At 35.0% G+C, this 27903-nt stretch overlaps 1 protein-coding gene across 1 annotated transcript in view; it reads left to right on the top strand.

Moving 5' to 3' along the window:
- LOC142162679 (uncharacterized) overlaps positions 1 to 9181 on the top strand; it is a 42819-nt gene extending 33638 nt beyond the window's left edge. Inside the window, exons 3-8 of the mRNA XM_075219189.1 lie at positions 6097 to 6421; positions 6671 to 7231; positions 7298 to 7402; positions 8149 to 8532; positions 8666 to 8787; positions 9028 to 9181. Coding sequence (XP_075075290.1) covers positions 6097 to 6421; positions 6671 to 7231; positions 7298 to 7402; positions 8149 to 8532; positions 8666 to 8787; positions 9028 to 9181 — 1651 coding nt within the window. The remainder of the gene's footprint in view (positions 1 to 6096; positions 6422 to 6670; positions 7232 to 7297; positions 7403 to 8148; positions 8533 to 8665; positions 8788 to 9027) is intronic.
- Positions 9182 to 27903: the final 18722 nt, after the last annotated feature.

Here is a 27903-nt window from a genome sequence, read left to right as displayed (position 1 = left end):
CTTCGCAAATGCGAAGCTGCCAGCCTCGCAAAAGCGACCTTAGTTCGCAAATGCAATCTTTTCCCACAGCAACCCAAGCTCGCAAATGCGAGGGTCGCATTTGCGACCAAAACACCGCAAATGCGGTCATACCAGTACCAGCAATCCTACTCCTTAACAAACCACTCCGAAGCTACTCCGAACCTCACTCGAGCCCCCGGGGCTCCAAATCAAATACCCGTACAAGTCTAAAAATATAACATGGACTTGCTCAAGGCTGTAAATCACATCAAACAACGCTAAAATCATGAAACGCACTCCGATTCAAGCTTAATGAACTTTAAAATTTCAAACTTCTACTTTCGATGTTTAAACCTATCAAATCACATCCGATTGACCTCAAAATTTGCACACAAGTCATACTTGACATTACGGAACTCCAACTTCCGGAATCGGAATTCGACCCCAGTATCAAAAAGTCCACGTCCGGTCAAACTCCTCAAAAAACCTTTAAATTTCTAACTTTAGCCAAATTACTCCAAAATGACCCATGGACCTCCAAATTCTCTTCCGATCGCGCTCTCAACACTAGAATCACCATACGGAGCTATTCCCAGACTCGGAATCCCAAACAGACATTGATAACATTGAAATACACTTCAACCCAAACTTATGAAATTCTTTCAAAAATGCTAACTTCCACAGCAGGTGCCGAAACGTTCCCGGGTTTTCCAAAATTTGATCCGGACATACGCCCAAGTCCGAAATCATCATATGAACCTGCTGGAACCTTCGAATCTTGATTCCAAGGCCGTTTACTCAAAAATCCAATCTTAGTCAATTCTTTCGACTTAAAGCTTTCGAAATGAGAATTCTCTCTCCAAATCAACTCCGAACTTCCCGGAATTCAAGTCCGACCATGCGTACAAGTCATAATACCTGAAGTGAAAATAATCAGGGCGTCAAACGGCTGAACGACACGCTAGAGCTCAAAACGACCGGTCGGGTCGTTACAATATATATATATATATATATATATATATATATATTTCAATGTTGTATGAAAGTTGAAAAATAGTTGTATAATGTATGAGTCGTTGTATAAAATTTGTATTTAAGTTATAAATACTATCTCCTTACATAAAGTTTTTGATATGTATCAAAATTGTATTAAGAGAGGAAGAAGAACACGCTACATACAAAATATATACAAATCGTATACAAAAATTATACAAAAGGCATATTGTATAAAATTTGTATGAAAATTATATTTAAGTTGTATGGTATTGTAATTGTATTTAACCGGATAAGAATAATGTATGAAAGTTGTACATAAGTTATAAATAAGTTGTATACTGTATACTTAGTTGTATGAAATTTATTTTTAGTATGTATGTTGTTGTGGATATATCAATTTTATATTAAATTTGTACGAAATTTATTTTAGATTTGTATGTTATTGTACCATACATTATTATTTTATTAAAATAGGTAAATATAGCAAAGGGAGATCCCCAAAAGTTTTTGGCTCAATTCTTCCATATAGAGACTCTGCTTTATCAGAGGTTGAATTGTCCAATACGTAATTGTAAGTTTTAATTGTCTTGGTGGGCCTACACTTTTTCGATGATGAGAGCTGTTATTGCCACCGTCAGAGACTCAAACGTGGTTAACACTGTTGTTTTCTTCAGTTATGCCTTTTTTCGAAGCTAAGAATTCACTAATTTAAGGCACTAATAATAAATTGTAAGAAAAATTTATTTAGGGCGGGTAATAGACAAAATATGGATAATTTTGATAAATAAGTTTCAAATATTGTATAAGAAGAAAAAATAACTTTTGTTTAACTGTATTTGTCTCAATTTATGTGGCGTGTTTGACAGGGTACGAAATTTAAGTAAGTAAAAAAAATCGAAACTTGTGGTTTAAAACAAATCATATACAAAATAACTTTATCTCATTAAAAGTAAAATAGTATGACATTCTTTTTGGAACATATTAAAAAGGAAATTATGTCATATAAATTGGGACGAGAGGAGTATTAATTAAAGTTAAAATTATGTAGATTTAATACTTCTCCATACCAATTATTGGATAAATTTTGATTGACTTGTTAAAATTCTAATTTTTGAATCCAAATAGATTTTCAGCCAGTTTGGTTTTTGATTCTAATGCTTTAACAATCATGAATACTTACTACAAATAATGAATATGATATTCCTCATATTCAATTACTTTTTAAGTTGATGTTCGACTTGTTCTTGTACTTTGTGATCATAGTAATTCTCTTTCTATTTTTATGATATGCTAATTGTTGAAATATAAGTTTATATCGAAAGAGTGAATTAGCCAGTGTGAGGTACAAACCCTGTACGATTGAGTCAGGGACTATAATTCCTTTTACTCGCCTTTCAGTTTCAGAGATGGATGTTGGGCTTAGCTCATGTAAGCTAAAGTTGTAAAAATTGTACGGGACGCTCTCATTTAACCTATACCTATATTTTTAAAATTATTTAACTTATACTCTAATTTTAAAAATTTCAGATGCCTCCTCTTCTTACTCCGAACCTATGCGTTCCTTTCTTCCTCCTCTTCTTTTCTGATGAGTTCCCCAGTTTAGGATCTTGAGAGTTCACGCTAAACTGTATCTCTTAGTTCATGGCAATATGCAAGAATAAAACCGTCATCTTCCCTTATATCTTGGGTCATGATGACCAGATAAGGCAACCTTAGGATTTAATTGGTCTCCACAATCAATGATAATACTATGAAGCAAACAACACACGAGAATGATACTTGGGAATTTCTGTTTATCAGGTCTCCACATAACCTTATTAAGTATGCTCCAACCTCGCTTTAATAGTGCAAAAGCTTTCACCGCAACTGACCTTGCAGTCTCATGCAATGCATTGAAATCCAACATCGCATCTGAGATGTCGTCACCTTCATATGGCGTAATAAGCCATGGAAACGAGGATAACCAATAGCAGTGCCTAACTTCAGACTCAAATGTCTGAAGTTTATACTTCAGTATCTGAAGTATATATCCCATATGTTTGACAATCTTAGCCAAATATATGTAGTTCATAACCAAATGTCTGAAGTTTATGTCAAAATATCTGAAGTTTATATCAAAATGTCTGAAGTTCATAGAAAAATATCTGAAGTACACAATTGAGCTGAAGTTTGCCCTTGCTTATAAACTGAAGTTTGTGTGATGGCCTTTGCAAGTCAGGCCTAACTTCAAGCAAAAATATCTGAAGTTTTGCTTTGATAAGGCTACATTTCAGGCAAAAATTTATGAAGTTCAAACTTCAGGCATAAACAATTGAACTGAAGTTTGCCCTTGCTTATGAACTGAAGTTTGCGTGATTGCCTTTGCAAGTCAGGCCACACTTTAGGAAAAAAAATCTGAAGTTCAAACTTCAGACATAAATTCTTGCTACTTCATGCCCATATGCCTGAAGCTACACGAAAAGTGGGTACGCTTGCAATTTTTTTTGCAAAGCGGGTATAAGTTAAAAGGTGGCTCAAAAACTGGGTATAGATGCAAATTCCCCCGCTAAAGTTTGGCTGAAATGCAAAGATAGCCATATTTACAAGTGGTAATTGAAAAGTAGCTACACTTTCAAAAATAATCAAAATTTAGCCACTTTTCATGTAAAGATAAATCGGAACTAAAACACTGTTCAAAATCCGAAAAATATTCCAGCATAATATACTAGAACTCCAAATAATATACTGGAGTTCTAGTATAATATACTGGTCCAGCATATTATGTTGGAAGTTCATACGCACTTGCTCCAATCTCCAGTATATTATGCTGCACTTTCCGTGTTGCAGCAAAATAGTGCCTATTTTTCAATGACTTTGCAAACGATGGCTATTTTCAATTACCAGCCTGAAAATTGGCTAGCCCGTGTTATTTTGACCTAAAGTTCTTTATCCAAATCCATTAGTCAAAATAGCACGGGCTAGTTTTCGGACTGGTCATTCAAAAAATAGCCATCGTTTGTCAAGTCATTGAAAAATAGCCATTATTTTACTGCAACAGAGATCGATCCAGTATAATATATTAGAGTTAGGTGCACCTGTGTATGAACTTCCAGCATATTATGCTGGATCGGTATACTTTGCTGGCTCCAGTATATTATACTAGAATTCTAGTATATTATGCTAGAGTATTTTCCGGATTTTGAATAATGTTTTCGTTTAGTTTTATCTTTACATGAAAAGTGGCGAAATTTCGATGACTTTTGAAACTGTGACTATTTTTGAATGACCACTTGTAAATCTAGCTATTTTTAAATTTCAGCAAAGTAGAAGTCCAAATTGTTCTTAATTGGCTGGGCCAAGTCCAATTTTCTGGTCTTTTTACACCTAGCTTAATTCCACTCCCAATAAGTGGAAAAAAATATATATTCTGAAATACGTCTATCGAGATATAACCAGCAATAGACGCTAAAGCTGAATTGATTGAGATTATACACACGAAACGAAATAACTACATAAGGATCATCAGAAAATGTCAACATTAATCATCTCATTATGTACTTATTTTTGTTTTGTTTATAACGTAAAATCAAGTGTAAGAATTAAGAGCCAATATATAGGGTCTATTTTCTTATTACAGCAAAGTTTGCTGGGAACACCGTCAAGTTAATTATCAAAACAACTTAAGCATCTATGCACAAGTCCTGCAAATTTCTTTAAAAATGTCACAAAAAGCAGAGAACTTTTATGCATTCATTATCTATTCGTTTTGAGTTTAATATAATTGCGCCGGAAAAGCAACAGTACGTAGTTAACAATACTGTTGCTTTAGATCGACAGAATATATTAAAGTAGAAAAAGGAACTAACTTTAATTACCAAAAAAATATTAAACAATCGATCATAGACGATTATGAATTAATGGCAGTATGGTTCCCTAATAAGAGATCTCAGAAAATGGTTGTTTTTTTCATTGAGACAGCAAAAACAGAAGGGCACTCAATCTTCCTGCATGTGATTAGCATTATTACTCAAATCTGAACACAGAAATGTTAATTAGAAAATGAAACTACCGCTGTTTAACTAAGAAATTTTTGTAACGTGCAATATTTTGAAAAGAAAAACCAAAAGAAAGTAATGTGATGAAGGGTGAAAAGTGCATGTTTTGAATGTGTTTTCATATTAATTTTTGTGTGAGTTGCGGGGGCTCACACTATTTTGAAGTAAAAATATGCTCATTACGTGTTTCTTATGTGTAGGAACGAACTTGCGCGGAAAAGGATCAAATATGATCAAAATTGGCGAAAGAAAAGCTAGAGACAGAAATCTGGGACAGCAAAGCAAGGTTCGCTTATTGAGAGATGTAGGCCCCACCTATTTAACTAAACTACAGTTAGTAGATTAGTTAGTATTACATTATACTATATTAGTAGTTGAGTTAGTTACAACTAACAAGTGTATAAATAGTAGCTTAGTTCTTAGCTCAATGTAACAGTGAATATTTTTCTGCTCAATGAAGTAACTGATTGCTTCTGCTTTCTCTTATTTCCTCTTTTTCTTCTTCTTCTTCTTCTTCTTCTTCTTCACATTTCTCCTCTTGTTACTGCCATAGCTGAAGCCTCTTGACATGGTATCATAGCTCAGTTAAACGAGTGTTAGCTCAGTTGTGACAGATTTAATTGAGTCAATTACCTAAGTAAATCTGATAAATTGAGCCAACTCTCAATCTGGATCTCACTCCTCGCAAGCTAGGGTTTAGAGATTTGTTCGATTGAGCCTCAATTGACTGTCAATAGCTGCATTTCTATTCAATCTCAGAATTCTCAGATATTTTCCTTCAATGCCTGCAATAATGCTGGCCAATGAAGAAGTTGCTGATAATCAGACCTTCGCATAATCAGTTGATCAAGTCGATCATCATCATCCTCTGTACATTCATCCATCCGATACACAAGGTTCTGTTCTCATATCTATTCAGCTACAAGGTTCTAAAAACTACTATATTTGGAGTAGATCTTTGAAAATTGTGTTGCATGGTAAAAACAAATCAGGTTTTGTCTTAGGCACCTGCAAAAAAAGTAACTATGATGTTAGTCTTCATGATCTATGAGGTGTAATGCAATAGTATTGCATGGATTAGGAATACTGTGGCACCAAACTTGATTAGCACTGTCATCTATGCATCTGATGCCTATACTGTCTGGGAAAATCTAAGGGAACGATTTGAAAAATTAAATGCATCTAGAGCTGCTTATCTATATAAAGAAATTGCTACTTTGACACAAGAAGTATCCTCTGTGGTGTATTTCTCTCATTTGAGAGAACTCTGGGATGAGTATGAAACACTTACTCCACCACCTTCATGTGGTTGTCTTGCATCACAGAAACATATAGAACACCATCAGCTTCTGACAGGTCTCAATGACACCTATAAAAATGCCAAAAATCAGGTGCTTATGACTAGACCAATACCCAATCTAAACCAAGTTTATGCCATAATAATCAATGTAGAAAGTTAAAGGATTACTGGAAAACATGTGAATAATTCTAATGATAACAATGAAGCTACTACCATGATGAGTAATAGAGCCCATAATAGTGGTTAGAATGGAGTATATAATACTTCTGGAGGTTACACTAACACTGGCTACTCTGGAGGTTACAAACCTAAGAATTTCTTCAACAAATCAACAGTTCAGTGTGAGTATTGTAAGTGTAAAGGTCATACAAAGGAAAACTGTTTCAAGCTTCATGGATATCCTAGTGATTTCAAGAATAAGAGAAGAGGAGGTACTTTCAATGCTCAAGCAAATAATGTGAACAACAATATGAATCATATGGAGAATAATTATGGAAATCTGCCTTCAGACACACAAGGAAATCAACTGAATTATGCTGCTCCAGATCGGTTCTTTACTCCAGAGCAATATCAACAAATTCTGCAGATGCTGAACAAGGGCAAAGATACTAAACCTATTGCTAACTTAGCTACTACATGGACATCAAGTATATTACATGCTTTTATGTCTACTTTGGTGGATCATAATTGGATAGTAGATACAGGAGCATCTAATCACATGGTGCATAGTCTAAATCTATTGGACTCTTATAAAGAAGTATCAGAGAAGGATAAAAATAAAGTCCAATTGCCTACTGGCGAACAAGCTTCTATTACACATATTGGAATTTGTTCTTTCTTCATAAATAAGAAAAGTCAGAATATACTTCACATTGCAGATTTCAAGTATAACTTACTTTCAGTATCTAAGATCACAAAAGAGTTAAGGTGTTTGGTGGCATTCTTTCCTGACTTTTGTGTCTTTTAGGAAATCTTCAGTGGTAAGGTACTGGGGATTGGTAGAGAAGAACTTGGACTCTTTATCCTCAAGGCTGCAGAGAGACGAACTCCTGAACATCATATATCACCAAGTGTAAATACTATTGTTAGCACAAATAAGACTGGTAGCCAGAATAATACAAGTCCATGTAATGATTTCTCTTTGTGGCATAGAAGGTTAGGACATGCTCCTCTAAAAGTACTGCAGAAACTACATAATCTTCAAGGGTTGCTTATAACTGAACATTAGCATTGTACTGTATGTCCTATTGCAAAGTAATCATGGCTACCTTTTCCTCTTAGAACATCTTGATCTACTCCTATTTTTTATCTTGTTCAAGCAGATGTTTGGGGTCTATATAGACTACCAAGTCATGATGGCAAGAGATATTTTTTAACCTTGGTGGATGATTTCTCAAAATATATTTGGATTTCCTATTAACTACTAAGGCAGACACAATTGTAGTTCTAAAGAACTTTCTTACAATGGTGTCAAATCAGTTTAACTGCAGTCAAGTGCCTCAGAACTAACAATGGCATTGAATTTGTGAATGATTAAGTTCATCATCTGTTGCACAATCTGGGAATTCTTCATCAGAGTTCCTGTGTCTATACACCCCAACAAAATAGGGTAGTAGAGAGAAGGCATAGAACTATATTGGATATGGCTAGAGCTCTCAGATTTCAGGCCTTTGTACCCCTAAGATTTTGGGTTTAGTATGTGTTTACAATTGTATATCTACTAAATAGATTACCTACTGGTCTTCTTCAAGGTAAGTCTCCATTTGAAGCACTATTTAAGAAGATACCTTCTTTACAACATCTGAGAGTGTTTGGTAGCTTATGCTACACCACAAAAGTGAAAAGGGGGATAAGTTCAGTCCTAGGACAATTCCAGCAGTTCATATGGGATATTCATCTTCTCAAAAGAGCTATATTCTCTATGATCTACATTCCAAGGGCTTCTTTGTTAGTAGAGATATTGTCTTCAAGGAAGACATTTTTCCCTTTAAGCACATGCAACTTGGAACTTCTCCCTTATTTCCTATACTAGAGTTCGCTAATGCATCAATCAAAAAGAGTGCTAGCCAACCTGTATCTATCTCAGATTTACTTGCTTTTGATGCTCAACAAATGTCTTCTCCTTCAAGTCCTCTCTATGGTGGCAATTCTGAACCAACCCCCCCCTTATTCCTCCTCCTGCACCCTCAGTCTCTCATGAAGGTCTTAGAAGATCTTCTAGGACTTCTAAACCTCCTATATGGCTAACTGATTATGTAGTTTAGCCCATGAAATCTACTTGTCCCTATCCTGTATCACAACTTGTCTCTTACAATCAACTGTCTTTAGACTACAGGGCTTCTCTTGCTGCATATTAGCTATTGTTGAACCCAGAACATTCAAAGAAGCAAGTGCTGATCCAAAGTGGATTAAAGCTATGCAGGCTGAGATTTCAACATTACAAGACAATAATACCTGGTCCTTGGTTGATCTACCTCAAGCGAAGGTTCCTATAGTGTGAAAGTGGGTTTTCAAGGTTAAGTATAAGTCTAACACTACTAAAAATTTTGATTTTAGCGACGAGCAACTTCTGTAGCTAAATAGAAAAATCCATTGCTAATCTCATTTAGCGACGGATTAGCAACGAATTATCAAGAAATTCTGCTAGCTACGGGCGTTAGTGATGATGATCATAGCTAATTTCAGTTTTTTTTGTAGTGTAAATAGTGATGTGGAAAGATATAAAGCTAGACTAGTAGCCAAAGGCTACAGTCAACAGGAAGGCCTGGACTATACAGACACATTCTCCCATGTGGCCAAGATGGTCACAGGGAGGGCTGTAGTTGCACTAGCTGCTGCATCTGGTTGGTAAATTTTTCAGATGGATATTCATAATGCATTCCTGCAGGGTAACCTTTAAGAAGAGGTCTACATGCAAGTTCCTGATGGCTTTTCAAGCCAGGGGGAGAGTCAAAAGGTTTGTAAACTATATAAGTCTTTGTATGGATTGAAGCAAACACCTAGATAGTGGAATTTTAAGCTAACAGAGGCACTCCTAGACATGGATTTTACTCAAAGCCACTATGACTATTCCCTCTTCACCAAAGAATAGGAGCTGATCTTGTAGTCATCCTAGTTTATGTGGATAATTTGTTGGTAACTAGCATCAACTTACTTCTTATTAAGCAAGTCAGAAAAGATTTGTAGGAGAAGTTTAAAATGAAGGATCTAGGGGAGCTAAAATATTTCCTTGGCATTGAGTTCTCAAGGTTTGAGAAAGGTATCCTAATGTGTCAAAGGAAATATGCCCTAGAATTGGTATCTGAACTTGGCCTAGCAGAAGGTAAACCAGCCTATACACCTCTGGAGTTTAATCAAAAACTTACTTCTGTTGAGTTTGATCAAGTAGTGAAAGATAGTGATTCTGAAGATTGGGAAGCTTGTGTTGAGTCTAGCAGGTCAGTCACAGGGTATGTGGTTAATTTTGGATATGCACTGATTTCCTGGAAGTCAAAGAAATAAGGAACAATATCAAGAAGCTCAGTTGAAGCAGAGTTCAGAAGCATGGCAACCACAGTAGCTGAAATTGTGTGGTTGGTTGGACTTTTCAAGGAGTTAGGAGTGGATATTGCTCTGCATGTGCCTCTACACTGTGACAGCAAGGCAGCAATCCAAATTGCTACACATCTAATTTTTCATGAACGAACTAAACACATAGATATTGATTGTCATTTTGTAAGAGAAAAACTAGTACAAGGGATTATTCAAACTTAGCATGTGGGTACAACAGAACAGATAGCAGATGTGTTGATAAAGGCTCTGTGTAAACCACAACATGACTACTTACTAAGCAAGCTGGGAATGAAGAATGTATTTCATCCCTCAGCTTGAGGGGGAATGTTGAGAAATATAGGCCCCACCTATTTAACTAAATTACAGTTAGTAGATTAGTTAGTATTACACTATACATAGTAGTTGAGTTAGTTATAACTAACAAATGAATAAATAGTAGCTTAGTTCTTAGCTCAATGTAACAATGACTATTTTTCTGCTCAATGAAGTAAATAATTGCTTCTGCTTTTTCTCATTTCCTCTTTTTACTCACATTTCTTCTCTTGTCACCGCCATAGCTGAAGCCTCTTGACATCATTTCTCCAAACCGGGACGGGAGCAACAAAAAAAATCAGCTTCTCTAATCCGAATTAGGAAAAGCCAAATTCGCCCCAACTGAATTGTAAATCATATAAATATGATAGTTAGCCACTTTTTGAAGGGAGAGAAGACTTTGGAGAGGCAAGAGCACACTTGGAAGCAGAGAAAATCCATAATACAGTTCGGAAATCGTGGAATTCATCTTGAGTCCTTCTTTTTCCCTTCTATTATTGATTTTTATGTATTCTTGGGAATCTATTAAGATTGCTACAATGACTATGCATGGCTAAACTCATTTATTCTGGGATTATGGTTTTACATGAATGTTGATATTCAAAGATTGATTTGATGATTTAATATATCATATTGAGTTGTTTATTCATATATTGAGCCTAATTATTTCACTGTCCAGCTAACAGTAAACTTAAATAAATGAATCTTGAGTTGAACTTGAAAGAAGTAATTCTTGATTGCAATATGATTGAATAGACCACGATCTTGAACCTAGTCATTGTGCGAATACGGATAGAAATATACCTATTTGCGGTGCTTAGCCAATTGTGCAAGAGATTATTAATGCATTCTTTTTATCTCTAATCTCATAGAAATATATTGTTTAAAATAAATTGAATAGGCGAGCAAAAGTTGTAGAAAGAGAACTGTCTCAAACTAGGTACGGCATAGCAAACTGTCCTGTCAAAAAGGAAAATAGAAAATAGAAAATAATAAAAGTACAAGCTAAAGTACGTTGATGAGATAGTGTGAGACAAATCTATCTGTGGCAGCCTCATTTGCTCCTAATTATTTTGCTTGTTATAATGAAATGTTATTATAGAGAACATATATTATAACATAACATAAAAATTGATTTCATAAATAACTAGATTTTATAATGAATGATTGTTATATATCGATACTATTATAGAGATGTCTGACTGCATATAGTTTGGCTATATATTTTGGCTATTTTAAAAAAAAATTAAAATCATTATTTGTTCGGGGAATTTGACCAGTTCCTGAAAAAAATTTAGAAATTGTTTTTCAAGTTCCCAAAATTGATTTATGCAAGTTTTTGGGTGAAAATTATTTCTCCACTCATAAAACTTTAAAATGTTATGAATAGAATTCTATTTAGAGTGAATGACTATCTTGTAGAGAGTTTTACTTTGTGGCTAAGTCATTTTTCCCCTATAAATAAAGGGGTCTTACCCCATTGTAAATCATCCCAAAATTCAATAAAAATTACTCTCTCTTTCTCTGTAATATTGTTCTTCTACTTTATTGTTTTATCACACGTTATCAGCACGAGACTCTACCGTCTCAAGAAGATTCAGTAGATTTTCTAGAGTCGGTGATTGTAGATTATATTTCACATACAAGAGGTTTATGAAGATAGCCAAGTTAACTCAAAAGGACTTCTTATATGAGTTGGCGGGCTTGCAATTTGTGCTTGACCGTCACCGTCAGTGTCCGCCAAAAACGATTAGAACCTGAGTAGCAGCATATTTGGCAGAGACATACTAAACTGAGAAAGGCATTAAAAGGTCGAAATTGCATTAAAAGGTCATTATTGAATCATTGATTTAACTTTATTTATTTTTTCTTTTTCTCTGAAAATACTAATATTAATTCGTATATTTCTTTTGTATGTCAAACAATGGGAAGCGAATATGGATATCTCTCAAAGCAAACTTGGATCAAAGTTCAATTGTAAAATATTTGTTTAATTGATTCATGTACGACACATACAATATTCAAAAAGAAGAAATATTTCTCTCATTTAAATATGTGTAAGACAGATATTACTACAATTTCTGGTAGTAGTAAATTAATTGAAGGCTCTGGAAGAGCTACTATAACTCTGCCTAAGGGAACAATACTTATCATAGAGATGCAATGTTCTCCTCCAAGTCTAAGAGGAACTTGTTGAGTTTTAAAGATATCCGTCGAAATGGATATCATATTGAGACAATAGATGAGAATAATCTTGAATATCTCATCATTACCAAGAATGTCTCTGGCCAAAAGAGGGTTATTGAGAAGTTCCCATCTTTATCTTGTGGCATGTATTGGACAAGAATTAGTGCAATTGAGGCACATTCTATTGTAAACCAAAAGGTTATTGATTCCAATACTTTTGTACTTTGCATGATCGATTGGGACATCCTGGATCGATTATGATGAGACGAATTATAGAAAACTCAAATGGGCATCCATTAAAGAATATAAAGATTCTTTTAAATGATGAATTTTCTTGCACTTCATGTTATCAAGGCAAGTTAATTATTAGACCATCACCAACAAAGGTTGGAATTGAGTCCCCTGCATTTTTGGAACGTATACAAGGGGACATTTATGGACCTATTCACCCACCTAGTGGGTCGTTTAGATATTTTATGGTCTTAATAGATGCATCTTCTAGATGGTCCCATGTGTTCCTATTGTCATCTCGCAACCTCGCGTTTGCAAAATTAATGGCACAAATAATTCGATTACGGGCACAATTTCCCGATAATCCAATTAAGTCTATTAGACTTGATAATGTTGCTGAGTTTTCATCCCAAGCATTTAATGATTATTGCTTATCAATTGGGATAAAAGTAGAACATCTTATAGCTCATGTTCACACTCAAAATGGTCTTGCAGAGTCTTTAATTAAACGTCTGCAATTGATAGCAAGACCGTTACTCATGAAAACGAGGCTGCCCACTTCTGTTTGGGGTCATTCCATTTTTCATGCAGCAATGCTAGTTCGTCTCAGACCGATAAATTATCATAAATATTCCCCGTTGCAACTAGTTTTGGGTCATGAACCTAATATATCCCATTTAAGAATTTTTGAATGCGCAGTATATGTGCCTGTAGCACCGCCATATCACACCAAAATGGGTCCGCAAAGAAGGTTAGGAATATATATTGGGTTTGAATCGCCCTCCATCATTCGCTACCTAAAACATTGACGGGGGATTTGTTTACTGCACGATTTGCAGACTGTCGATTCGATGAGACACTTTTCCCAAAATTAGGGGAAGAAGTTGGTGAAACCAAACGGGAAATTTTGTAGAAAAATCCATCATTATCTCATCTTGATCCACGTACCTCTATTTGTGAAAAAGAGGTGCAAAAGATTATCCATTTGCAAAGAATCGCAAATCAAATGCCAGACGTATTTACGGATTTGAAAAGGATAACAAAATCACATATCCCTGCAGAGAATGTTCCAATCCGTATTGATGTCCCTGTTGGACAATCTTCTAGTATCATAGCTAATGAGTCAAAAGCGCGCCTAAAACGTGGCAGACCATTAGGTTCCAAAGATCGAAATCCTAGAAAAAGGAAAACAAATGATCAAAATGACACTACGAAAGAACCTCATGAAGAAATCCACGATTTAATAAATTCTGAGATTCATGAGGAATCCACTAAGCCCGAGGCTCAAGAAAATAAGGAACTATCAATAAATCCAATCGATATTGAGACAAAGTTGAATCGAGTGGATATAGTGGTGGATTATGTCTTTGCATATAATGTTGCATCTAGCATTATGCAAGAAAGTGAGGATCTTGAACCTCAATCTGTTGGAGAATGTCGACAAAGACTTGATTGGCCAAAATGGCAAGAAGCAATCCAATCAGAGTTGAACTCACTTGCAAAACATGAAGTTTTTGGGCCTGTAGTCCAAACACCTAATGGTGTTAAGCCTGTTGGCTATAAATGGGTTTTTGTATGCAAGAGAAATGAGAAAAGCGAGGTACAAAGATATAAGGCATGCCTTGTTGCACAAGGATTTTCACAAAGGCCTGGTGTCGATTATGAAGAGACATATCACCCGTTATGGATGCTATAACGTTCCGTTATCTCATTAGTTTTGTTGTCCATGAAAAGCTTGGCATGCATTTAATGGATGTGTTTACCGCCTACCTTTATGGCTCACTTGATAATGAGATATATATGAAAATTCCCGATGGATTTAAAATGCCAAACGCAAATAATTCAAAGTCCCGGGAAATGTTTTCAATCAAATTGCAAAGATCGTTGTATGGTCTAAAGCAATCAGGACGAATGTGGTATAATCGTCTTAGTGAGTATTTATTAAAGGAAGGCTATATAAATGATGCCATTTGCCCATGTGTTTTTTATAAAGAAAACAACATCAGAATTTATTGTACTTGCCGTATATGTTGATGACATAAACCTTATTGGAACTCCTATAGAACTCCAAAAGGCAATTGATTATTTAAAGAAGGAATTCGAGATGAAAGATCTTAGAAAGACAAAATTATGTCTTGGTTTGCAAATTGAGCATTTGGCAAACGAAATTTTTGTTCATCAATCTGCCTACATAGAAAATATATTGAAACGGTTTTACATGGATGGAGCACATCCATTAAGTACTCCGATGGTTGTTCAATCACTTGATGTGAATACGGATCCATTCCGACCTCAAGAAGAGAATGAAGAGCTACTTGGTCCTGAAGTACCATATCTTAGTGCAATTGGTGCACTAATGTATCTTGCTAATACTACAAGGCCTGACATAATTTTTCCAGTTAATGTCTTAGCAAGATATAGCTCTGCTCCTACAAGGAGATATTGGAATGGAATCAAACACATATTGTGGTATCTAAAAGAGACTACCGATATGAGCTTATTTTATGGCAACAATTGTAGTGCCAATCTGGTTGGTTATGTTGATGATGGGTATTTATCTGACCCACACAAGGCTCGGTCTCAAACAGGTTATGTATTTACCTGTGGAGGCACTGCCATATCTTGGCGATCGACTAATCAATGAATTGTGGCTACTTCATCTAATCATGCTGAGATAATTGTTATTCATGAAGCAAGTCGAGAGTGTGTGTGGTTGGGGTCTATAATACATCATTCGAGACAAATGTGGTTTGAAATGTGACAACTTACCCACAATTTTGTATGAAGATAATGCAGCATGCATAGCTCAATTGAAGGGAGGATTCATAAAAGGAGATAGAACAAAGCACATTTCACCGAAGTTATTTTTCACACATGATCTTCAAAAGAATGGTGATATCAATGTACAACAGATTCGTTCAAGTGATAATATGGCTGATTTGTTCACAAAATCTCTACCGACGTCAACCTTCAAGAAACTAGTGTACAAAATCGGGATGCGAAGGCTCAAGGATGTGAATTGATGCTCTCATCAGGGAGAGTTAATGCGCGTTGCACTCATTTTTTCTTACAAGGTTTTGTCCCACTGGGTTTCCCTTGCAAGGTTTGGCAACCAAAAGGCGTATTATTAAACATGTGTACTCTTTTTCCTTTTCTAGAATTTTTTTCCCATTGAGTTTTATTTTAGTTAAGGTTTTAATGAGGCACATTAATTATCGAGTAGACATTCAAGGGGGAGTGTTATGAATAGAATTCTATTTAGAGTGAATGTCTATCTTGTAGAGAGTTTGACTTTGGGGCTAAGTTATTTTTCCCCTATAAATAGAGGGGTCTTATCCCATTGTAAATAATCCCAAAATTCAATAAGAATTACTCTCTCTTTCTCTGTAATATTGTTCTTCTACTTTTATTGTTTTATCACAAAAAACTCTTTTGAAGTCTCAACTCAAACTTTTTATTGTTTTATCACAAAAAACTCTTTTGAAGTCTCAACTCAAACTATGTCCAAACACTAGCATAGTTTCTGGTTCAGAAAACTGTAATCTTGATCAAATGTTCCTACACGAGAAGACAAAAGCAATCCGGTAGATGTTTTGGAAAAATAAGCTAGAATTCATATATCTTAATTATTATGTGCTTAATTTAATATATTTCAAGTATGAACTAAATGAGTTTCTCGAGAATAATTATGAAAAAGTCATGCAGACACATATAATTAACTTTATTGAAACAAATTAAAGCTAACTAATGATAGCTAGAACTAATGTCCAGTCACTTCATAAAAATTAGATAAACTTACAAGGATTGAAGCACATACACACAAACGTACTAGATGACAAAGCACGAAAAAGGGTATAATAAGATAGGAAATTAACCAAAAATCCTATTGAGTTTTGTCCAACTAAAATTTGTATCAATCAAAGAGGGGATCTTGAAAATGATGGATTAATCTGAAGCTGGAATCCAACAGCAAGTGATGATTTTTCATGTTGAATCGAATTTACGATTAGTGTCAGGAGGATTTGCTTATTGTTGGATGTCATAATCTATAATAGGATGTGGCCAACAACCAATGAAATGAGTGAAAAGTGTAGTAACAGATCACCGTTCAAGACTAACAAAGATAAAAACTAAGATGATTTTTAAAAAAATTTATTTAAGCCTTGATAGATAGAATTATCTGATATTTTTGTACTGCTTAGTGATATCTGATAGAATATATAAATTGATTTGAATACTACCGTTATTAGAAAAAAGAAGATAATCCACAATTTGATTTCTGTTGGTGCATGCATAAAAAGAGAGAGAGCTCCACTATTTTAAGCTAAAAAACAAAAAACTAGAGATGTCTGCATCAACCACCACTTCTTGTTGAGATAAAACCGTGTTTCTTTTCCTTTTGGCATCGACAAGTTTAGTCAAATATAACTGCTTAAAAAGAAAATCAGCAAATCTTCATGATCTCAACTTTACATTTGAATTGATTGGTATCTTCTTGGATCATTAATTATGGAAGACACTGAGACATGTCTCAGTTACTAAACCATCAATTCTTGAAGTGAAAAACTAGCTAGACAATCAATTCAATCTTCTGGAAAAAGAAAACAGCAGAAACATTGGAATTCCATTTAAACTTGAAAAACAGAATTTTCCTAGTGTATACGGGTGAAACCGGGTCTAACACACTTCGATTTCTCGGTGGGTCAAACGAAGCAAGGGTATGAATATATGGGATCGGAATCGAAGTTGGGAACTTATTATACTGAGGCCCAAACGGAATGCTTACCATCGGGCCTGATAAGACAATACTCCTCGGATCCCGAACGAGCTCCAAGACCTCGGAAAACATGGCAAATGGTTGCACACAACTAATGAAGGGCCGTGATATCCGCACCCAATCGGATATCACGACGCAGATCTCGCCCAATATTGATAACAGATTGGTAATTAACGAGAAAGGAGGATTTTTACCTTTTTTTAGAAATATACTAAAGATGAAACTCTCCTACTATATAAAAGGGAAGCCTTTATTTCAAATAATACAAGCTCATTTCTCTGCTTTCCAGCTATTGCAAAGTCTTTACTTTACTTTTGTTCGTTGTTCTTGACTGGCTCCGAATCAAGGACACAACCCAATGCAAGGTCAAGCTAGGCAATAACATTACGACTGGTTTGATTATTCATCGTGTCTTTAACTCATTTATCTAGCTTTTTTGATTATCTTATTTGTGTTGAATCAGTCCACATATCCTTGAAACCACGTATAAATTCATATATTATCCGTTTTAAGGGTAAACGACTAGGTTTTTCCTATCACCAAAAGAATATTCACTAACAAACCCCAGCTGCCACCAAAAACTCCTAAAACCCAGGTGTATAAGGAAAAACAGAGAGATTCGAGATGAATCAATGAGGAAAAAAACATAGAAAAGCTGCACAAATTTGCAAAGCATTTCACTATCCAACAGCCCATGGTATACACAGATACACAAATAATAAAACAAGGAAACTATGTAAATTATCAATCCATTGTCCACTGATCCAATTAATATGAATCAACATCATGAAAAGAAAAAACAATTACCTCAATAGATACCCATGTATGATTAGCTCCATACATAGAATACACAAATAAAAAAATCTAGAGAGAGATAGAGTGAGTGTTGGGGGTGACAGATAGAGCAGTGAGCAAGCATAGCTTCAGGCATGGGATAAACATATCATGCAAGAAAACACCATATGTGCTCACTCTCTTCTGTCACCTCCTTTTATTTGAGTAATTTTTTGACAAAGGATGCTCGGAAGTTCCTTCACCCCCTAGGTCTGCTCCTGAGTACTAATAATACCATATTTTCATAAACATACATGCGCATATATACATAAAACAGAAAGAAATCTACAGAGAGAGTGGTGGGGGTGACAGATAGAGCAGTAAGCACACATAGCTTCAAGCATATCATATGCAAGAAAATATCATGTGTGCTCACTCTCTTCTGTCACCTCCCTTGGCGAGAAGGGTATTCGATTAAACCCCTTCAGCCCCTAGGTCCGCTCCCGAGTACCATACAAATAATACCATATGTTCACGAACACAGATGCGTGCATACATAGAACAGAAGAAAATCTAGAGAGAGAGAGTGATAGGGGTGACAGATAGAGCAGTGAGCACGCATAGCTTCAAGCATATCATATGCAAGAAAATACCATGTGTGCTCACTCTCTTCTGTCACCTCCCTTTATTTACCCCTTTATGTCGTTAACCTAGATTTTAATTGGGATGCAATTCACTCCAGCCGACAGAAGAAATAAGAAACCCTAGATCTGAAACAATAGCAACTACTATTTCAGAATAATGATTTTGATTTATGATTTGATGTGTGAGAAATGATGGGGAGTTTTACGGCCTTTATATAGGAAGAGAACTGGACAGTTGCATCATGTAAGGAATAAATGTGTGTTTATCTCTTTCCTTATGCGTCTATCCCCCAACCACTCATGTGGTATCTTCATAAAGTAGTCTATCCCCCCAAATATATGATTTTGGAACTTCCCAGATCACAGACACATAAAATGAATTATACAATTATATATCGCATCAACCCATAACAGCTTGTTTGTATGATTGTTATGCATCGTTTCATAATGTATCGTATCGTACTGTATTATAGTATTGTATCGTTTGATAAATAAAATGTTTGAATAGATTCTGTCGTTTGTCATCGTTTCATGATATCACGCACCAGCAATATGAAGAATAAACTTGCAATATTATAAAGAAAAATTATGATACAAGGTAAAATTACTATATAAAAGAATAGTATAAATGATAAAATAAAATAATTTAATAATAATAAAGGGCGAGATTGAGAGAAAAAGGAAAGGTAACGACGCGACCACACCAAATCGGTCGTTACATAAAGTGGCACAATTCGTCGTTATGTAACGATGAATTTAACAATACGATACAATAAAATTTAAGTAACAATCAAAACAAACATTGTATTTAAAGTAACAATACGATACGATACAATGAGTAACAACCATCCAAACAAGCTGTAACCGTATAATATGCATTTTTCCATAAAAAAAAAAAGATATCCGAGAGAGAAATAGGGGCAAAATACAAGCAATTGAACTCTTAACGAACTTACCAGAGACCTCCATAAATTCAAACTACTCTTACCGGTGCTTCTTGTAATACTAAATACTCCCTCTGTGCCAATTTTTAGTCAGACATAAGTTCTTTAGATTTTTAATATAGAATTTAAAATATTTAAAAAGTTTGTAAAAAAATTACTAGAATAAATCACTATAATTAATAGTTAAAAATATTTAAAAAAACATAATCATTATGATAAAAAAATATTCATTTAATTTTTAAAATTCGATAAATTGAGATTGAGAGAACATCTTTTATATTTCCACGAACAACAACCATAACAATAAAAAATTCAATATAATTTTATAAGTGAGATAGGAGGAAAGATAGTATACACACAGAATCTATCCCTACTTTTAAGAAAACGGAAAAACTATTTTGGGGAGACCATCGAGTCATACCTGTCCATGAGCACCTTTAATTTATCTCCTTTTTCATTTTGTTGGCCTAATATGGACAGAAGAGGCTGGTCAGTTCATGACAAGGGTATTACATGGACAGGCTGACCTTCTGGAATGGATAATTTCCCGTAAGTAGTTGTGAAAGCTGACGTTTTACCATTTATTTAGATGGCCTTTATCTTCTTTTAGTGAAGAAAGGATATTGACGTGTACAAATTAATGCTCTAAGGAGTAAACAAATGGTTTAATTTAGAAGAATATCAGTTGTTGATTTAATTTCATTTTGGTGGTCCAAGCACACATATCCACCGAAAGAAAGGTTACAATGCATCTTGAAATGGGTGAATGGGAGAATCATGATTGATGCAATTTGTCTAACACCTTAAAACAACTAGGGTACCAGTCGATGTACCGGGGCGGCTTAATAGTTCTCGTGGTCTAAGGCGAAAATCATATTAAGAGGTCCCTAAATTTATTTTATAAAATTTTTATACTAATAAAAAAAATCTTTCTAAGTAAAAAATTAATCAATTAAAATAAAAAAGCAAATTTAAAAAAAAAATTTAGAGGAAGAGCACAAAGAATAAAGTGGTGGATTAGCGAATGTTGGGGTCCGGAATTCAAAGTGAAAATTTTGATTTGACTATCATCACAAACAAGAAAAAAAAAATCAACGTACATAACGTAATAATTTAAGTATTGAGCATTGACATCTTCAAAAATATTTATACCTTCTGATCAATCTAAACAGTAATTGTAGTTCATTTTATTAAGCAACACTCATTGGTGAATATCGAAAATAAATTATAAATGATCTAATATAATATGTTGAATTACACTAAATGAAAATCGGTGCATGAATCCTTTTGTGTTCATGCAATTTCAGAGAAAATTATAAAAAAAAATTCATTATGTTGTCAATGTATACAACTTAATTCCTATATAAATGGATAAAATTAAAGTTGAAGAGTAAGTTAAATATACTAATTAATGAATGGAGAAAATTATCATAATTTATGAACTAATTGGTATAAAATAACCTCAATCAAATAACAAAAAACTATATATTGTAACGTTTTTATTTATAATAATTTTCTTATATAAATTATACATAATATAATAATAACAACAACAACATACCCCTATCTTGTGAGGATAGAGAGGTTGTTTTCAATAGACACTCGGCTTAAGAAGACATAAGCACCACATTAATAAAAATATAGACAAGAAGGTACAGTACCAAAAAATTATATAAAGGTAGAATAAAAATAACAAGATAGTAAAGTGATCAGCAATGAAAGAAAATAACGGTTAGTCATAAGAACCTACTACCAACAGAAAGCGAGACTGTGTGCCAATACTACTGTTATGAACACTCTAGACTACCTACTCTACTACCCTAATCCTGGACCTCCATACCTTCCTATCAAGGATCATATCCTCGGTCATCTGAAGTTGCGCCATATCTTGCCTAATCACCTCTCTCCACCTCTTCTTTCGCCTACCTCTACCTCTCCGTAGGCCCTCCAATGTCAATCTCTCACACCTCCTCACCGGGGCGTCTGTGCTCCTGCTCCTCACATGACCAAACTACCTAAGCCGCACTTCCCGCATCTTGTCCTCAATAGGGGCCACCCACCTCATTGGGAATAACCTCCTTTCTGATCTTGTCTAACTTGGTGTGCCGGCACATTTTCACGACTTGGTTAAAGAAGTTTGGGACACCCCTATTCAAGGTAATCCTATGTGGAGACTGCATCAAAAAATGAAAATTCTTAGCAACAAGCTATCAAAATGGTCCATAGAAAACATTGGTAATTTCTATGATATGGTAATCAAATGGGAAAAAGAAGTGGAAACCTTAGAATAGCTGGATCTATTGTGTAATACAAAGACGAGTAGAGAAAATCTCAATAAAGGCCAAGCAGAGTATATTAATTGGCAAGTTATGCATGAGTCTTTGCTAAGAAAAAATCCCAGATTCAATGGTTTGAAGAAGGTGATTGTAATACAAAATATTTTCATAGTGTTATTAGAGAAAGAAGAAGGAAGACTCAGATCCACAAAATCAAAAATCAAAGAGGGAATTGGGTTAGAAGTGAACAAAAGATTACGGAGGCTGTTATTAACTATTATGTGAAGCTTTTTAATCTCCCTGAGATGGATTGAAAGATGGATATCATTGAATGCATCCCCAAAATTGTTACCGAGGAAGATAATGAATACTTGGCCAAGATGCCTACAGAAGAGGAAATAAGGGAGGCTATTTTCAACATCTATAGTGATAGTTCTGCTGGCTCGGATGGTTTCACGGGGCTTTTTATCAAAGTTGTTGGCATATTATTAAGAGGATATCACTCGATTTGAGCAGGCTTTCTTCAATGGGGCTTAACTCACAAAGTATTATTTTCATACTTGTCTGGTCCTTATCCCCAAAATTGATGCTCCGAAGACCTTCTCTGATCTAAGACCTATCAGTCTTAACAATGTCCCTAACAAAATTGTCTCCAAAATCCTATCCAGAAGATTGAATCCGCTCCTGCCTAAGTTGATCTCTAATAATCAAAGCGATTTTATCAAAGATAGATTGATAACGGAAAATGTCCTCCTTGCTCAGGAAATCATCCAGGGTATCAACAACTGCAACAAGGGAGAAAATATTATTATTAAACTGGATATGAAAAAAGCTTACGATAGAATGTCTCGGGAGTTCATTAATGATGTGATGAGGAAGTTTGGTTTCTTAGAGAAATGGATCAACATGACTCGGAATCTCTTATCCAATGTTTGGTATTCCATTTTCTTAAATGGCACCACGAACAGTTTCTTTACTTCCTCCCAAGGGTTGAAATATGGAGATCCTCTATCCCCGTCATTATTCATATTGGGATCGAAAGTGTTGACTAGACTTCTCAATAAGCTCCACGAGAATGAAAAATTTACTCCATTCACCATGCCAACAAAAGGGCCTCAGATTAATCACCTTGCTTATGCAGACGACATTATCGTTTTCTCAGCTGGAGATAACAAGACAATCAGATTGATCATGAAATAGATTCACAAATATGAAATGGCATCGGGTCAGAAGCTCAACGCAAACAAAAGTTTTTTCATAGCTGCTCCAAATACCAAAGCCAGAAGAATTAATAGAATCAAAGAAGCTACGAATTTCATGGATAAACAGTTTCCTATAAATTATCTGGGGTGCCCTATATATGTTGGAAGGAAGAAGATATGCTACTTTGAGGAGATGATTGCTAAAATTATTAAAAGGATTAGTGGCTGTCAAGGAAGATTGTTATCATACGGAGGTAGAGTGGTCATTTTTAATAATGTATTACAATCCCTCCCCTTATACACACCAAAAGCTACGGTTAATCTGATTGAAAAGCACTTTGCAAGATTCCTTTGAGGTTCCACTCATGACAAAAATAAGTTTTATTGGAGCTCTTGGAAAAACCTTTGTCCCTAAGGAGGAAAGTGGTATTGGAATTAGAAGAATGGAAGATATCAATGAAATTTGCAATATTAAAAGATGGTGGAGGTTCAGAATCTGTCCTTCCTTATGGGCTGACTACCTCCAAGCTAAGTATTGTAGTAGATAACACCTAGTTAATAAAGCTATTGTTTCTGGCAACTCCCATTCTTGGAAAGCTCTTCTTTATGCCAGAGACATTGGCAAAAATAATATTCTTTGGAATATTAATATAGGCAACTGCAGTTTCTGGTGGGACGACTGGACAGGTAAAGGACCACTTGCTAAAGTGGTCAATCACACTAACACTTTTGGTAAGATTCAAGTTTCCCATTTTTTCAGGAACAAGGAGTGTAATACTCACAAGTTGGAGCAACTCCTGCCCAGCCATATTGTTCATCATATCAACAACATATCTAGAGGGAAGCAGAACAATAATGACCAGGCCATCTGGAATCTTACTAAGAATGGGCATTACTCTAATTCATCGGCCTGACACATTGTTAGAACTATCAACTAGAGGAATCCAATTGTGAGTAAAGTATGGCATGATTGTATCCCCTTCAAAATGTCATTCCTTGCTTGGAGAATGATCTAAGAAAAGCTCCCTTTTGATGACACCATTAGGAAGTTTGGCAATCAATACCCATCAAGGTGTAATTGTTGTAACGGTCCATAATCCGAAAGTTTGCATCATGTCTTCATTGATAGTGAGGCCGCGAGAAATTTATGAGAATTCTTTTGAAATCCTCTGGGAATTCCGCATCAAGCTGCTTCCATTAGTAGTATTCTCACCCAATGGTGGCAGAGGAAACCAAAGAATATGGTCCATAAATATCCTTCACATTATTCCTATCACTATATCCTGGGAGTTATGGAAAAGCTATACATCTTGCAAGTTTGGAGAAGGTAAAAAATTTGTTCTTTACAAGATGAAGTCCCAAATTATTTGGAATATTAACGTTGCGATCAACAAGAAGTACCCCTCTATTAACACCCACTCTCACTGGTACAAAAATTGTGAGATGATTGAGCATCTGAAACCTATCCCTATATGGAGAGTGTGTTTTGGGAGAGGCCTCCCCATGGTAAACTGAAGCTAAATACAAATGGAAGTCTTAACAAATAAAATGGGAAAGCAGAGATTGGAGGGATTCTCAAAGATGAAGAGGGAGGCTTTGTCATGGCATTCTCGATGCCTATTCTCTGTAATAGCATCAGTGCAGCCGAATTGAAAGCTATCAAGTATGGGTGTGATTGGTGCAAAAACAAAGGATTATCGAACTTCATTGTGGAAACTAACTCGAGGATGATCTGTGACATACTACATGCCAAATATCTGAGCAACAACAAGCTAAAACAAGAGGCCGAGAAATTAATGGATATTCTGGATATATGCAGGGCATCTGTTAACCATTGCCTCCGTGAAGCAAATCAAGTTGCAGATCGGTTTGCTAAAGAGGCCACCACAGCTAACGAAGGCATCACACAAATTGATTTCAGACAGATTCTAAAGGCGGCTAAGGGCCCTTTCTTCATGGATATGTGGTAGGTTCATTCTTTTAGAACTAGATATGAAAATAAAATTTTTTTGTAAGTTAATTCGATGTATAGTGAGAGCAAATGGTCTAATATGTATTTTTGCCCATAGACTCTACCTTTCTTAAGGTAGAAAAGTATTCATGAGGTAAGGTTTATATGCACTTAGCGTACACTTTTTGTTTATATAATAGACATGGTAGAGGTCCAGCCAAACCCCCCAACACCACGGGGATGAAAACCTGAGTATTTGGCTTTTAATTAAATAAATAAATAAACAGCAAAAATGGAGTATAGAAAAGATAAAGAGAACTTTGACAAATGTTGTGGAAAGTTCTAGCCAACTGCCCACTCACACTTCTCTTATTTGTTTAATTAAAGTCATCACTCCCATTATGCGTGGGAGCTTAGAATTGATGCTTAGTGCAAAAGTAGAAACTGAAATACAAGAAAAAGAAGTTTATGTCATAAAATTTTGAAATGATTGGTTTATGAAGCATTTGTTATTCATAAGCATGCATCCCATCTCACGTAATCATATGTTTCCTCAATGCTTATTAACCCAATCATCAGACTCTTAGCGTCTTAATCACCAAATAAACCATCCACTTAGCCCCTTCATATTTTTACATGGATTTGCTTGTACGATTTAATTAGTGAGCTTATATAATACTTTTCTTTACGTTTAGATTCCATTAACTATGTTTATACACTATTAGATACTATAACACAACATCACCACAAATGTTCAAGTATACAGGAGCAATTTAAGTGTATGTCACTTTAGTGCCTTAACCTTTTTCCCCAAGAGTTAAGTAGAAGAAATGTTTTTTTTTTAAAACTAAAGCTATATCCACCTATGCTTTCACTTTTGTCGCGTAGTGTGGGATTTACCTTGTATATTAACTAGAGAGAGTTAAAATAAAATAAAATAAAATAACTAGAGAAAGTTAGTACAAAAAGGGGACGTAAACCTTATCTTCGGGCAATCCTAGCTAAACAAAGTAAAACTATGTGCAGGAAGATGGAGCATAACAAATTTTGGTATCCGAGTAGGCAGATGCCCAAAGTTACTCTCATGCACTCATTATTAAAAAAATAAAAACATTACATATTTTATACTTGAGGCAACATGTTAAGGACATATATAATTAAGTATACTCTTTTTACTAACTTAAACTTTTAAATATGATGGACATAATCACGCCAACACTTATTACCTCTACAACTATTTTCTTAGTACCAACATAAGGTTTGGTCCCAAAAACCATTTTATTAACCCCAAAGGAACTTAATCACTAAACCATGGTTCATGATCCTGCAAATTTTGTAAAAAAGATTGAGAAAAAGCACAGAGCTTTTCTGTATTCACTTATTTAATTCATATATCTTGAGTATAATATACAGCGCGCCGGAAAGCAACAGTAGACAGTAGTACTGCTGCTGCTTTAGATCAGAAGAAGATAATGAAGTAAGCTTTAATCACTAAAAAATTATTAAACAACCGGCCACTAAAAACTTCCATCAGATCGTCAGAAGATCTCTGAAAAATGGTTGTTTTTTCAATTGAGACAGCAAAGTTTGGAGGGCACTAAATCTGTCATGCATGTGAGCTAGCATCATATCTGAAATGTGAACATAGTGATTCTTTTCCAAAAGTGAAGCTCAAGCAATACTACTGCACATTTTATCAACCAGTAAGAACCACTTTGGAATTTGTAATGGTGGAAAAAGAAAAGATAAAAAGAAAGTTATCCAAAAGAGAATGTTAGTAGTAGCATCCTTACCTCGTTGGTATGTACAATTACCGGTGTTAATTTATAGAGTGAGCAGCCCGGTACACAAATTATTCTGTGTTCATGTACGACCCGCCCTACCGATGCAAGCATCAGTGGCTAATTTTACGGCTTAAACCCATGATCTATAGGTCATATAGAGATAACTTTACCGTTGTTACATGGCTCACTTCTCTAAATTTATAGAGTGAGATGAAAAAAAATTGGAGGGGACAAGATCGGTTGAGTTAATAGACGAGTCATGATACAATTGACTCGACCAAAAATTACAGGTCAAGAGGGATCAGGTCAATATGAATTAAATAATGTGTCATAACAGATCAATCCAAGTCCAAAACATTATTAAGAGTGTACATATTATGGGGAGAGATGTACTTTGCAAATTAATTTTTTTTAATGAGTCAATCCTAGACTATTTTAAAAAGCTCTAATTGACCCTAGCTTAATTTGCTTGAATCAACTTAGGTTATGCCCTCGTGTATGTATAGAGAGTATTCTTGTACAGAATCTAACACTCCGAGCAAAATTTTTGGGAGCTGAATAGTTGACCTACAAACTTGTATAGTTAGGAACAAGTTCCATCTCAGGAGGAACAGGAGATTTTGGGATGCCATCTCCTCTACTTTTATACTTTTTGAGACTTAATAAAAGCACATCCATACAAAAAAACAGTCATTAATACTTGTATTAGGTTAGACTGTTTACGTGAAACTCAATATGAATGCGGGACACTTTGTGTATACTTCCTCCATTTCAACTTAGTTTATATGACATTAATTCGTATAGAATGATATATTCTTATATTTAAAATTAATTCAATTTTAAAATTTTAATTTATCTTTATATCGAAACATTTGTATATTCACAAATATTACGGTATATTTAAGAACACAAGCAATAACAAAGCAGTAGCTCATGCGG

The sequence above is a fragment of the Nicotiana tabacum genome, chromosome 1 (assembly GCF_000715075.1).
Source record: "Nicotiana tabacum cultivar K326 chromosome 1, ASM71507v2, whole genome shotgun sequence".
In the NCBI taxonomy this organism is placed as follows: domain Eukaryota; kingdom Viridiplantae; phylum Streptophyta; class Magnoliopsida; order Solanales; family Solanaceae; genus Nicotiana; species Nicotiana tabacum.
The sequence above is the reverse complement of the archived record's forward strand: the minus strand, read 5'-3'. Positions and strand labels throughout refer to the sequence as shown.